The sequence below is a fragment of the Myodes glareolus genome, chromosome 3, assembly GCF_982192425.1.
Source record: "Myodes glareolus chromosome 3, mMyoGla1.1, whole genome shotgun sequence".
In the NCBI taxonomy this organism is placed as follows: Eukaryota; Metazoa; Chordata; class Mammalia; order Rodentia; family Cricetidae; genus Myodes; species Myodes glareolus.
Window position 1 is genome coordinate 40044893 of NC_142028.1, and position 15636 is coordinate 40060528.

The following is a 15636-nucleotide window of genomic DNA, read 5'->3' on the forward strand; positions in this document are numbered from 1 at the left end:
AGAACTGAAACTTGGAAGACTCTTCACAAATTGGACACTGGACAACCTCTACTTGGTTCTGTCCTAGAGTCCCTTTCTGGGCTCTGTAAACCCATTATTGTGCCTATTCAGGAAAAGTCTGTTTTATGGCACTTCTAATGACTACAGACCTAATTACTTACAAATAATACTGTAAGTTGGAAGAAAAGAACTATTAACTATGACGAGCAACATGCTGAGATCGTTAACCAAGTATTCAAAGTGGAACTGAAGCAATACTAGGTTTTCCTCTTGAGATATTTTAAATTATTTTATGTCTGTGTATACCTGAGTACAGTGGCTATGGAGACCAGAAGAAGACAAGAGATCCTCTGGAGCTGGAGTTACAGACAGTTATGAGTCACCTAACCAGAGTGCTGGAAACTGAACTTGGGTCCTCTGCAAATGAGCAAATGCTCTTAACTGCTCAGCTATCTCTTCACCCCCGAAGTACTATATTTGGACAATAAATATATTTTCCTTTTTGCCAATATTGGTATAAGTATGGCTATTGCCCTACGCTAACCAATTACATTGTAAATTGCGGGTGATTAGATTTTTAATAAGCATTTTACTGTTGCAATTATCAAACAATTGAGTGATTAGTAGTGTTATAGGTAGGTAGAAGTAAGTATTGATTTGAGATGCCTAGTTTTAATAAATGGTAATTTTGGAAATGAAATATTCTTATGTCTTTAAATGTCTGCAACAGTAAAAATTATAGCCAATGTGAAAGATTTAGTATTTAACAAAATTAAAACTTTAAAGATTAATTTTTAGTTAGTGCCATGAAAACTTCTGTCCAATAAAGTGAGTTTCAAGTTTCCTTTTCTTTTCCATTCTCAGTCTAACTATGTGCAGATCTGTTTTACCTTCTTCTTTTTCTTTAGTGCTGGTGATGGACCCCAGGGCCTTGAGCATACTACTCAAGCATTCTACCATTAAGCCACATCTAGTCGATTCATTTAAAAACTAATTAATTAATTAACGCATACAACCTCTGAGAATTCTTCTTCCAATGTGATAACAATATAAGCCCCCAAAAGACATTCAAAGAGATTTCACTGAAGGGCTTCCTAGGTTCAGACAGTATGACACAGATCCAGTTTCTCTTTCTGGGTTTTGACTTTTCTTCACTGGAAATTATATACTGTAGTCTCAAATACAAGCTCTCTGAACCTCTGAGGGTGCATCCACTTGCTATACATAGGCATAGCATGTTGACCACCCAGACAGGGCAGTAGCCATGCAACAGTTATCTGTGAACAGCCTTGGCTCGGTATCACCATGGCTACAATATTTAACTTACATTGAATCTGTTGCTGTCCTGGAATTTGGGAACCATTTATAAAGAAATGGATGCTAATGCAGGAGACATGGGTGTTGAAAAACATCCTATATTCATGTTTCATGATTTATACATTAACTGGAAAAAAAGTCATGGTGCCGAGCATATTAATACACATGAAATATGAATGAATTAAATTCTTGGAGATTTTAATATTCAAGTACTAATTGTAAGTTCGATACAACGGAAAAAAAAAGAGCTGAAAACGCCCAGAATCCTTAGGGTCTCCCCAAATTATTCTGCTGTAGAAACAAACAGATAAACTTATGAGAACTCGAGTCGCTTGCACAAGGCTCAATAAAATTCCCTTGGCTTGTTCTCGAGGAGAATCAAGCCTCTGGTAATTTGCCCATTAAGACTAGCATTAATTTGCCCATTAAGGCAGTTGAGGAGATGGCTCGATGGTTAGGAGTGCATTGCTCTTTTAAAACACCATCGATTGACTCCAGTATGATCTAGGTCTCCAGTTCCAGGGAATCTGACCCTCTTTTCTTCCTTTTGTGGTACATGTACTCACACTGATGCATATACAATATAAAAATAATAAACCTTTTTGTTTGTTTGTTTTTTGAGACAGGGTTCTCTGTGTACCAGTCCTGGTTGCCTGGCTGTCCTGGAGCTTACTTTGTAGACCAGGCTGGCCTTGAACTCACTGAGATCCAAGTGCTCGAATTAAAGGCATGCACTGGCTACCAGTGCCTGGCAAAAATAATAAATCTTAAAAGGAAAACAACAAAACTTTAATGTTATGCTATTTGGATTTCTGCTATTTGCATGATTAACATTTTGGATATATCTGAATTTTCTACTAATTTCAGATAAATTAAACATCATACTTTTAAAGAAAATCACTTTTAAGAAAGGGAAGAACTTGTTTCCAGGGTGGGATTGACAATTGCCCCTTGGTTATCTCCTCCCCACTGTTAACATTACAGAATGCGTATACCTGTTAAAGTGAACGTGTTGAAGCAAAACACTACCACTTTTGTTTCTATAATAGCCCACACAGTGCTTTAAATATAGGCACAGGAAAGGTTTAAGCACACACATTCCATTTATTTCTTTCTCCTGACATCTACTTCAATTTTGAAACAAAACTGCATTATTCATTCTCAAACATTTTTTTCCTCATCTCTTTCGAGGAAAATACTACTACTGACCCTTCAAGATACTGATGGAATAAAACATTTTGATAGATTTCCTTAAGCTAATAGCAATGTGTCCTAAAATATGTCATGAATATTATAAATTCCTCATTGTAGTTTGTGCTCTCAGAACACAGGAACACATCTCTGCTTATTCTAGCATGCTCATGGGTTGTCATTGCCTGACCCAGAAATTGTCTCTGTTTTTCCACTGCAGTTATTTCATGAAATCTCTTGATGGTACAATGGAAACATGAGTAACTGAATCAAGTTTATTCCTATAGGTATTTTCAAAGGGCCGAGTAGATGATTTCTTTGTTCCTAATTCTCTTCTGCGGAACTTTGTTGTTGTTGTTCATGCATAAATATTCTAGCAGCATGTCACATAGTCATCTTTTATTAAACTACAGGAGAATAGAGTCTTGGGTCTACAATGCTTGACAGAAGGGCACCTGAGATGCTCTGTAATAGATGGCCAACCGTTAGGTACCCGCATTCAGGAAGACCATAGCCTGGAAAGCTCGGCAACCTGGTCTGCAGCCCTGGGATGCTGAAAACTGAAAACTACATTGGCTCAGAAACTAATTTGCAATTACTGACCTCAGAGGAAGCACTCCTAAAAATTTCATTTGTTAGAAAAGATGTAGCTGGGGATTGAAAGAGCACCCTTGAGTCTTTGAAAATGAGAAGTAGAACCATTACTTCAAATGCTTTGTTTTGTTCCACTGAAAAGAAAAAAAGTGAACTAACAGCAATGCTTGCTCAAATTCCGCTCTAGCAGTTACGAAAAAAAAAAATCACAACAGGCACAACTAAATGGACAACATGGACAAAATGATGTTACCCAGACCAGTCACCAGACGGGATACCTGGACCATGGCTCTGAACCTTCATGTGTGCAGGGTGAGGTTCAGTGTGAAGACTAGAATTACTTTTTTATTTTTATCACCTGCTTCAAGTGATTGAATTTCCTTTCACAATGAAAGGTTTCCACACAGTGACCTCCTATCCAGACCACTTAACTCAGTGGCCTTGTCATTTGAATTTACCATCTGTAATTCCTGTCAAAATGGCCTTGTATGTGCCTCAGTCATCCATTCTTGTCCTTCCAATGCAATCCAAGAGTAAAAGAAGACATCCATGTGAGATCTAAGTGATAAACCCTCTCACCCTACCACATTGTCGTTAGCATCACAAAATGATATAAAAAATGCTTATTTAATGCTAGGTCAGAGATCTCTGATCTTCATACCAGAGTCAAAAAAATTTCAAAGCATGTGGTTCACTCAATTCTCTAAGCATGTTGGATATCCTGCTTTAAACTTCGTCCTGTATGGAGTAGTGGAAAAGAATAGTATCATTTTCAAGGAGAGATTTAAGGCCTGAGGGATTCCTTCTTGTTCTCCATGTCTTTTCACGTGGATTTTCAAGACATTTGTAGACTGATAATGGACACTTCTTGTGTGGCTGTACCCCCATACCCTTCTCTATGCCTATCTTACTCTTGCAGGTCTAGGAAGTCCCACATACTTAAAAATTCCAAATAATTGGAATTCTTCTTTCATCCTGCCCACTCTTAGCATCCCGGCTTATCTAAAGTGCTGCCAGAAGCCAGAAAGCCCTTCAAATAAGACACATCCACCACTCACTTAGCTTCATTTCCATGGTCAAATAGAGTTTTCAGACAAGGATCTCAAACAATCATCAGCCCTCCCTGGGGGCTTCTTAGAAAGGCAAACATTTGGATCTGAAAAAGCTGCAGACCTAATGAGTCAAACTCAGGGGATGGGCCCTACTTTCGAGATTTTATGAGACTCTAGATGGTTCTGATGAACAGTGAAGTTTGAGCATGATTAGTTATGCCCCCTATTTTATTCTACTCTGATAACAGCAAAAGACTCTTACTTGGTTTTTTTACTCCCACTATTTCTCCTCCAATTCATTATCTGTCGAGAGAGAGACAGAGAGAGAGAGAGAGAGAGAGAGAGAGAGAGACAGAGAGAGACAGAGAGAGAGACTGTAGGCCAAAGGTCACTCTCTAGCATTGTTCCTCAGGAGATGTCTAACTTGTTCTTTGAGACAGTATGTCTCACTAGTGATGTTGGATTCCCCTCTGTATGCTGTGAATACCATTGGTTAATAAAGAAACTGTCTTAGGCCTGTGATAGGTCAGACTAGAGCTAGGCGGGGAAAGCTAACCTGAATGGCAGAAGAAGGAAGGCAGAGTCAGGAGAAGCCATGGAGCCGCCACTGGAGATAGACATGTTTGAACCTTGCTGACAGGCCACAATCCTCATGGTAAAATATAAAATAATGGAAATGGATTAAATTAAGATATAAAATCTAGCCAATAAGAAGTCAGAGCTAATAGGCCAAGCAGTGATTTAATTAATACAGTTTCTGTGTGGGTATTTCAGGAGTCTGGGCGGCAGGGAAATGAACAAGCAGCTTCCTTACATACAACACACTAGAAACTGGGATTCACCAAATGTGCTAGGCTGTCTGGCTAGTCCTGAGGATCCTCCTGTCTCTGTTTTTCTAGCACTGAGATTACAGTGCATGCCTCCATACCCATGTTTTATGTAGGTGCTAGGGACTAAACTTAGGACCTTGTGTGTGTAGAATAACATTGTTCACTGAGCTGTCTTCCAGGCATCTCAAAGTGATGGTTACTCTTAAAATTTTAAAATAAACGAAGAAGGTATTTTTAGTTTTGTTTCTATGTAGTCATACCTTTGCTTAATTTTAAGTAGATTTTAAATTATCTGTGAAATAAAAGTAAAGCAGTTTCCCATGGCGTGCAAGGACCTACATTAATATGACTGCATGTTAGTCCCATAACCCTTATGGCTTTTTCTCCCTTATTCTCTAGTGGTTCACTATCTCTGGCTAAGCCTTTTGACTTGCCACCAACCACTCCTGATTTTCACATTGGTGGATTTTCATTCTTTGGACCACTTCCTTCCCATTTCCATTATTATGTTTCCTATCATCTCTCAATCACACATTGTAATTTTCATATGCATCTTTAAACCTTATAGCTGTGTGCTAGGTTGTCAGTCGTGTGAGACGTAGTTTAACATTTGTTTATCTTCTCTGTGTATCTACCCACTGCATCTCATGGTACCTATCGTAGGAATGATATCTAAGAAACAAAACAATAACAGCTTGCTGAACTGTCATTCTACACGAGTATGTCTCATTTGGTCATTCTACATGAGTCCTGAACAGTTGTCCTGCAGTTTTCAAAGGGAAGCCTGAAAAACAGCTTTTCAGAGGGTAGCTTCTGTTTTCTGTTTGGTGACCTGAGGATGAAGATGGAGTTGTCTCCCTGACAAATAATGACCCACTCCACATTTTAAAAGGAAGTGTTCAGAGCCATAAAATGTTTCAAAACTAGATGTATTTGCTGAGTACCTGTTTGTATTTGCAAAATTCACGAACATGGGTCCTAATAAAGAGACGCCTAAATGATGATTATAAAGCAAAAAAAAGAAAAGGTTGCTATATTTAGGAAGTGGCAGGAGCACTGCTGGCCAGTTATCTTGCTCTTACATTACTCTGTGCCGACTTCACTTGCACTTGGCTGCTCTCTCTCCCTTGAGGAGTGCCTTCCAAATGGCTATGATCTGGTGTCTAAGGATGATGAAGCCAGTTATCATGTGGCAAGCATGGATAGGGACAGGAGCCAAGGAAGCAGCTGAAGTCATGCCAAATCCAAGACATGCTAAACTTATATTTAAAAACAGAAATGGAAAAGCGAAAGGAAAAGCCTCTCAGAAAGTCAATCCAGAATTTAGTGATGAAAAGCTAGACTCAATTTGTGGTTCCAGCATTTGGGAAATTGAGACCAGAGGCTAGATAGTCTGAGATCAGCCTAGACTACAATAGTGAGACTCTTGTCTCAGAAACCTAAATAATTATGATGATGATGATGATGATGATGATGATGATGATGATGATGATGATGATAAGAAGAAGAAGAATCAAAGCAGTGTGGCTTGCCTAACTGTTCTTTTTTGGTATCCCTGTGGTATAAATGTAGTCATCCAAGATTAAGGACATATAGTCAAGACTTGTAGCATTTTGGCTTATTCAGAAATTACGATTATACCTAGGAGAGGAAATTAAATTGGTTTATTAGTGTTTCTCAGTATACACTTCAGTACCAAAGCTAATTTTTGAGCACATGCAATTTTTGCATGTACATAAGAATTCTCATCCAGCCCTTACCAACTAGAGTATAATCTAGGAGTCCTTAGGCAAGCTCATTTTGTTTTATTTGAATTCATCCCTGCTGTGGGAGTTCCTTCAGCTCCTTCAGCCAATCGCCGCTGAGTTACCAGCCCATTGGGGCGTGGTCTCTCCCTTTAAAAAAAGCAGCGGCTGTCCTCCACTCTCTCTTTGTCTTCCGGCTCCGTTTCCGGCCCCTGGACTCCTTTCCTGTTCGCGCGGAGGGGCTGTTGTCTGGGACGGTAATCTGTAAGTTTTTTCCCCTTTGAATAAATAACCATTCTATTAATCATAATTCCAAACTGGTGTGGGATTGTCTGTGACTTACGCCTTCACATCCCTCATAAGAATTGTATGTAATTCATGTGTTAGACTCTATTTCATTAATTACTACAGTGACCCCTGAGGTAGAGCCCAGAGAAGGCTACAGATCCTTTTTACACATTTTAATGAGATACAGAATGGACTATCTGGGATGAAGACTATGATGACCCACTTTATGTGTTAACATGACTGGACTACAGGACACCCATGTATTCAGCCAACTATAATTCTGTGGATACCTTCAAAGCTATTTCTAGATAAATTCAATATTTGTGTCAGAGACTGATTAAAGTGATTGTCCTGCTTACAGCCCACCCAACCCCAGGTTTGGATGTGTCTCAGTCAACCCAGTCAAGGACCAAAGAGGATACAAAGATAGAGTAAGACAGAATGTGCTTGGTCTTTCAGAGGGACATTGACAAGGAATTAGCTGCTCAGAAGAACACACTCTATAGAAAGAGAAAGAGGCTGCCCAAACTGTTTGTTACTATAGGGTAATAATTTAGAAAACAAAAGTTTAAAACAGAATGACATCAAAATCATTAAAAAATTTTATTACTATCAAATAAGAAAGGAAGAGAGAGGTAATGGTATCTCTCACAAAGAAGTATTTAAAATGGTACCAGGAAATTCATTAGGAATATGATTCAGATTCCAGGAAAGTTGTCACAGAATTAAAGACTAGTATAAAAATTCAATGACAGGCCCTCATATGGCTCAGTAGGTAAAGACTTTTGCTACTATTATTGACGACTTGAGCTTGATCTCAGAAACTTGCATGGTAGACAGAAAGAGCTGACTCCTCTAAGTTTTCAGCTGACTTCCACATGCATGCATCCCCTCAACCAAACCCAATGCACACAATTGTTGTCATCATTACCATCATTATTGTAGTACTGGTGGATGGATGGGTATCCTCATGAAGCCTGGAACAAATTGCAAGCTCCCTTTATATGTACATAAACAATCAGAAAGCGAACATCTATTTGACCAAATTAATATCCCAATTATTATCATACCAGGGAAAGAGAGAAACAATCAGAACTCACGTTGAGCTGAAGTTCATCTGTCCACTGACCAATGAGACGATAACCAGGATTGGTGGTGTTTGTTGTCTGGTATTGGAAGATATCATACCGCCCAGGGGCATCCCCATTTTTATTAAACATCACTGGGGTGCCAGCACTACCTGAGAGACAAGAAAAGACCAGATAAGAAAGGACTTCTTCTATCTCCTGACTGGTGAAATTAGGAGCTAACTGTATTCCTAGTAAGACTGTTCTTAACAACCTTGGTTCATGGAAGGCCTACTCTGTAGCTTGTGCACCATGGTTACAGAGTGTTGGAAGACTATTTGTCTCATCCTTTGAATGACTCTATTCTTGATCTTTCTGTATGTTTTGTTCTAAAACTTTCTCTCTCTAAGCAAAAAAATTCATTAATTAATTTTCAGAGAAAAATATGTTTTAAAACAATGCTGTTGCTAACTGTGATTGCAATGCTCATGATGGCAATGGCTATTTTGGTTTGCACTTAATACTAGATTGTAGTTAATAAAGAATACATTCAAAAATAGTAATTCTTAAAATTGACACATCATTACAAATAAGCAAAATAACTCACTTAAATGATCATTTCTACACTGATTGAATTCAAAATATTTCTTGTGTTGATTATTTCTAGCTTATGGAGAACAAGCAGAAAATGCCCAATAGTGTTCTTGGAAGACATTCCATAGACATTACTTTTTTCATGCCTTTATTTAGTTAGGACTTCTTAAAATGTACACTTTGGATGAAGAGGTGAGATATTTCAGCAGGTGAGAATTCGCTGGGCAAGCTAGAGGACATGAGTTCAAATCCCCAACACTTCTTCCCTAATATAAGAGCTGGAATATTAATTTGTTCAATTAGATAGATGTTTCATGGTTGTACCTTTGTGTACATATGCAAGTGAGCTTGTAAAAGTGTGTCATGGTTTGCTGTCTCCAACAACTGTGCTGTTGCAGCCAGAGACAGAAGGTTACTCCGGGTTCAGTAAGAAACCATTGCTCAATGTCATTATGAAATGTGTCATCTAGCTGAATGATACATTATCATACCAAGGACAAAGGAACCTCTAAGGTAAATACCGTCCTATAGTTACCAATTACATATTTTATGATAGGCCTGACTATCAGACAGGGAAATCAGATCTTGTGATGGAATAAATTATGGTCCCAATATGTCTGTTCTGTAATCGTCTTTATGATGTGACAGACTTCAGTACCATTACATGGAGAGTATAGTGTGAGTTGGATCAATGTCCTTACATCAATCTTCATAAAAGAGAGACAAAAGGAGCAAAAAGATCTCTCTCTCTCTCTCGTGTGTGTGTGTGTGTGTGTGTGTGTGTGTGTGTGTGTGTGTGAGAGAGAGAGAGAGAGAGAGAGAGAGAGAGAGAGAGATGCCATATGGTCATTTTCTTGATGGCTAATTAATGTGGGAGGTACTATCACTAGACAGGTGTGGCTAGCTATTAAGTAGTATTCTATTCCTAAGTAGTAGCCTCTGCTTGAGTACCTGCCTCTGGATTCCTGTCTTGAGCCTTTGCTCTGGAGTCCTTCTTTGATGTTCTGTGATTCATGTCAGATTCTATAATCTGACATGAATCTTTTTTCTAATTTGTTTTATGGACATGGTAATTGTCACAGGAACAGAAAGCCAAAGTAAGGCACATGTGTATTGTTTAAGACATTACCTTGTGGTTATATTTAGAGATGGTGGGATGATCAGGAAGGAATTCAAAACACAGCTGGAGGACACAGAACACCAGACTTCTTCATCTCACAGTTAAGAAACTCTTAAATTCAGGTAGAAATGGTCTCTTATCAGTGACCCACATAATTCAACCAGTTCGCTCAGATAATTGAAGCAAAATAATACTTAGTAATTGGTTTTTGAATCTTTAGGAAGGATTTATATTACAGGTTGATGTCTCAGCATCTTTATGTCCTTAGCAAATTATTTGAGTCCAGTCAACCGTCACTAGGACTACCTTTCCGTAGGGTTACAGTGAGCACTGAATGCAATAACCTAACACTGTATGCACTCTTGCCTGTGTCCTCAAGTAACAGTCACCCCAGAGTAATGCTTTTTAAGATGAAATTTGGGCTTGTGTGACTATATGACACATGTGTACAGGTATATGTGGAAACCAGTGAGGGGATTGGATCCCCAGGAGCTGAAGCTTGAGGTAGTTGCGAGATACCCAGTTTTGGGGCTGAAAACTGAACTCGCACCCCTGCAAGAGCAGTAAGCACTCTTAACTGCTGAGCCATCTCTCCAGTCCTTTAATAACTTTGAATAGTTTTTATTTTGTTAGCTTATTTCCCAATTATCTCAAGACTGGAAATAACACAGAATTCCGGTTAACCAAACTGAAGCTTTTTAGTGACTCCTGGTGCATTTCTGAGATCCAATGAACACTTCCCCATTTCTAGAAACATTTTCTATTTACCAAGCAGCAGTGTAGAGTCCACAGTGGGAGCGGGCACTAGCAGTCTGTGAGTACTGCTTTGATCCCACCAATTTGAGTCAATGATTAAATCATTTGTGGGCAAAGAAACCCTTTCAGTTTGCTTCTTCTATGCATTGTCAAGATATAATCACCAGAGATGATAAAAAAATCATTTCACCACAATTCTTTTAAAAATTATTATTTGAAATTATAATAATTATAATACAATCATATCATTTACCCTTCCCTTTCCTCCCTTTAGCTCCTCCCATGCACACCAACATACTCTCTATAATTCATAGTCTTTTCCCTTTTATTGATGTTACATAAAGCTTCCTATAATGAGAAGAAAAAACAAACAGCAGCAACAAGTGACAGCAGACGCGACAGAATTTTCAACAATGGTGTCCTGCTTTCAGCAGATATCCTAGGTGTGTAAGAACAAGAGGTGAAATGTGATGTTCCATGTCATTAACAAGAAATGAGGATTCTGTCACAATGCAGCAAAACATAGCTAACCAGAAGCCCAGTCTTTTCTCTCACAAGGGATGTTCAGACTCATATTGTGCTTTGCTCTGAATACTGCGTTTTCTATTCATTAAATTGCGTGGCTGGAGCTTTTCACACTTTTTGAGAGGAGAGGGAAAGTAGGTCTGAGGCCCAGAGCTCCAAATAATCTCATGTTCATCTGCTCAGTCTTCATCAGAACAAGACACATGGCCTTATCTTTCTCCCTTCTCAAAATCTTGTGAGGGAAAATGAATCTTGCCATGCCTTTTCCATTCTTATTAAAGTTCATGTTAAAAATTAGAGCAGAAAAGATGAATGCTTTATCTAAATGATGATTTCTAATAGTGTATTGTGTAGCTTTGACCTTCTGAATACATTCTTTAATGAAATGGGTTTATTATTCCCGGGGTGTTTTCCCCCCTTATTACACTCCCTTTTAAAGGGATCCACCCCTGGAGTTATTAAAAGGGAAAATCGGCAGTATGTTCAGTGGACTTTGAGAACAGAAAATAAAACAAAAGTCCAGAGAAGAAGAAAGGTGTCAAAGAGGAGGTGATTGCCTGCAGAGATCCTGAAAGTCTGAGGGCCAGAATGCAGCAACACTAAGTAAAAGAACTAGGGCTACCAGGCAAGAGGAGCAGCTGGATCACAGAAAGGAGGACTGGCACGAAATTGCCCTTCACAACCTTTACAAGAACTATTGAATTATATAGGTTTTTTTTTTTTTATTTAGCTCTGTGCTTGACATACAGACAGACAGACCAAGAGGGAGGGAGGGAGGGAGGGAGGGAGGGAGGGAGGGAGGGAGGGAGGGAGGGAGGGAGGGAGGGAAAGATAGGAGAGAGAAAGACAGAGAGGGAGAGAGAGAGAGAGAGAGAGAGAGAGAGAGAGAGAGAGAGAGAGAGAGAGAGAGAGAAAGGGATGGAGGGAGGGAAAGAGGGAGGGAGAGAATGTTTACTTTATGTGAGTGCAGGTTCTGGAATTATAGGCAATTGAGAGTCATTCAACCCTTGTGTTGAGAACATAACTGGGGTTCTCTGAAAGAGCAGAAAGGACTCTTAGCTGCTGAAGAATGCTTCCGAAAGCCACTAGAAAACTCCACAGGCTCATAGCTATAGGCAACTATGAGTATGTCTTATAATAGGATATTAGGAGTGTGAGGAGACAGATCATCATAACACAGGGAACATGATAAATGTCTTGAAGGGAAAGAGCATTCTCTTCCAGTAGGAGAAACGGAGTTTCTCTTAAAGAATTTTTCATTTTCATGGGGCTCCAAACCACGTGATCTAGCTTAGCGTAGCCTACCTGCCAGGAGTTACAAAGTAAAAAGGCAAAGATAAAAGTAGTTATGAGCTAAGGTTATCTAAAGCTTGCCCACATCTACGAGGTACTGGTATGTGTGGGGTGCTTCAAGGCACAGCACATACCATACTTTCTTATCAACTCTGTCTAGAGCTAGAACTACAGTGAGGTATGAGAAAGTAAAGGGGATGGATGGAGGTGGGGAGAGAGAGAAAGGGAAAGAGAGAGAGAGAGCAAACACTAGAGGATCTGTGATCTAACAGGTAGCAGAGAACAGACAACAGAGAGAATATAGCCAGGTCTGAAGTCTGCAGTGATGTCAGTGTGTGTGACAGAAACTGCCTCAGAACAAAGATGCTCTGAGGATCCTGATGCCCAGATAACAAAACTATTTTCTGCATTAAAGCATTTACCCCAAAAGTTTTCTCTTCTCATTTCTTTTCACACCATGCAGAGCCCGAATTTCTGTACTGAGTCATGTTCTGTTACTCTTTCTGCTCAGCAGGCCATTCTAAACCGTACGGCTGGATGTCTATGAAGACGTGGATTCTACGCTTTGGCCAAGCCAGTGGCAGTAGCAGTTTCTTCATCTATCTCATCAATAAAGGCAATTGGAACTATATGTATAAACCTGAGGCTGGCTCTCATGGAAACCCCAGCTTTAAATGTGGCCAGACAGTTTGTCTTTACTTGTGAGGGTATCATCTCATCTAGTATCTTGCTTTTCTTTCAGTATGGTAGTGTAAGGTTTATTGTTTATATTCTTGACAAATATGTCAAGAAGCCCACTCAGTATTCAACTTCAATTTATATCTTAGATATTTCATAACATCCTTTCAAACAAGTCATAAACAGATTCAGATAAAGGGAACCTGGGTCTCACCTCTCTAGAGAGGAAAGAAATTATTTGAGATGTGCTATTACAACATACACCTAACTTCCATTTTTTCCCCTTGGAATCAGTACGTCTAGCTATAAACATATTCCTGGTTAGACTTATTTAATTATATACTCATTATTTCAGAGTTTTATATCCCAAATTGTTTAAGTTTACATTAGGAAATATTTCCGCTTAGACTAATTAGTCAACATAGAGACAACTAGAAAGCATTTGCCCTCAGGTCTCTGTGTGTATTTGTGATACAGGAAGAGATAACTAGGAGGAAAAAACTTATAAATTAGCTCCCACTGCACTCCCATTTGCAGCAAGAGGTTGCCTACTTGGAGAAACTGTGGTCATACTTTCCAGACACAATTATTGGTATCTAAAACAACGTTTTCCTGAATGTGAAGGTCAGATTTATTGAGTTATACTCAACAGGTCTAAAGAAAAGCTCCTGGTGATAAATGGAATTTTTTACAAAGGTCTCCGGAGAAGTGCATTTATATTTAATAAAAAAGTCAAAAACTTAACTATGCACAAGGAAGGTTTAATTCTTCATAGCAGATTGGAAAGAGATGTGAATTACAGATTGATCCCTGTCGTTTGGTAGGAGCCAGATATTTTCTCCTCTTTGCACATTTATTTACTTACATAAAATGAGGAAAGCAAATCAAAAAATAATATATTTTTGCAAGGAATTCTGGTCCTTTGGACTGAAAATGATATTCTTAATAAGATCCTGGTTCTAGATATTCATGTTTATTCTGAGATGCCATCTTTGACCTCTAGGTAGACAGATATAAGTAGCATGAGGCATATAGACATATCTTCATTCATTTCTATTTTGATACCTATCTGCATACAAACTTGAATTCATGTTGATATCTGCAGTTTTAATCATAAATAATTTCTATTAATTTAATGTACTAACTGACTTATTTCTCTTTATAGACAAGACATTTAATATTTTCTTAGTTATGTTACACATAAAAGACACTATCATAAAAGAATTATAAATACCCCCAAAATCATATTTACTAGCTGTTCTGGTTTATTTTATTGCTTGTTGTATCAACTTGTTACAAGGTTGAGTTAGCTACAAAAAGGGACTTTTACCGAGAAAATTTTTCCATCATATTGCCTTTAGGCAATCCTAGAAGGCATTGTCTTGACTAATGATTGGTAGGGATGATCCTGCACACTGGGGGTAGTGCTACCCAGGGGCTGGTCTTCCTGAGCTTTATAATAAAGTAGACTGGGAAAGTCAAGGAAAATAAGCAATTTCTTACGTAGTCTCTGCTTCAGTTCCTACTTCCAGGATCCTGCCTGGAGTTACTGCCCTCACTTTCTTCTATTATTGACTGCTCTGTGAAATATAATCTAAACAAACCCTTTCCTCTCCAAGTTGATTTTGGTCATGGTGCTTGATCACTGCAGCAGAAACCCTAATTAAGACACTAGACATGTGAAATGCCTAAATATGGTGACTTTGCCTCTAGCCTTTAATAGTCATGTGTTGTTTCCCCAAGTTAATTGTACTCATTTTTTTTTGCTTCTTAATATGTTTGTTGTTGTTATAGTGGTAATTTATGAAACAGGTAGAATTATTTGTTACAAGATATATTAAATGTTTTATCACTCACACATTGTGCTTTAGTTGACTCAGACTACAGGAAAAGTATCATTGCCTGTCACGTCTACTGCACTGTTTTCTCACTTTGTCCCATTTATGTTTACTAGCCTGTTTTAGTTAGCTTACCACATGAGGTTTTAAAGTTTCAGGGGTAAACTCATAACCTGAGGTGTAATTTGCATACCAACTTCAAACCATCCCTTATAATCTTGGGACAATGAATTTCCTGCCTTTTTCCCTTTCTTTCATCCCCCCCTCTCTCACCTACACTCACTAAAAAAATGGCTTCATGAGAAAGACCTGGATTCCAAGAAAAGAATAGTCCTCTAGTATGTAGTCACTGATTCTATTTTCTGTTTCACTTCGTTATCCATTCCCACACTTTTTCAATCACTTGAAAGTATATAATTAGCAAGGTTTTGATCTCACTTGAGTCAATGACAAAGCCATTATGTAACTTCTATAATGTATGAAATAGATTCAACATTCCCATCAGTACAGACATTTTGAGACTCACCATTGAAGTTAACATTGCGGATGTACTTCAACAGCTTCTTTCCCCCTGCTTGCTCCATCTCTGGGCATACTCCCCGGTAATCAGCACACAGATCCTTATTCATGTGATGAAGGGCATGTGCCATGGCATACACAGCATCAATCACAAACTGAACTTTTCCCTCCTGCTCATAATTGGAGTCTTTTCCAATTCGCTCCTGTCCTGCACATTAAAACAAGAAAC

General features: G+C 38.7%; 1 protein-coding gene across 4 annotated transcripts in view; it reads right to left on the minus strand.

Moving 5' to 3' along the window:
- The window catches only part of Grm7 (glutamate metabotropic receptor 7), an 866857-nt gene that overhangs the window by 283305 nt on the left and 567916 nt on the right, over nucleotides 1-15636 (minus strand). For all 4 annotated transcript variants that reach the window (XM_048438534.3, XM_048438532.3, XM_048438533.3 and 1 more), the window contains exons 6-7: nucleotides 15415-15615; nucleotides 8118-8257 (exon numbers count right to left, since the gene is read on the minus strand). In XM_048438534.3, the coding sequence (XP_048294491.1) occupies nucleotides 8118-8257; nucleotides 15415-15615 (341 nt within the window). The remainder of the gene's footprint in view (nucleotides 1-8117; nucleotides 8258-15414; nucleotides 15616-15636) is intronic.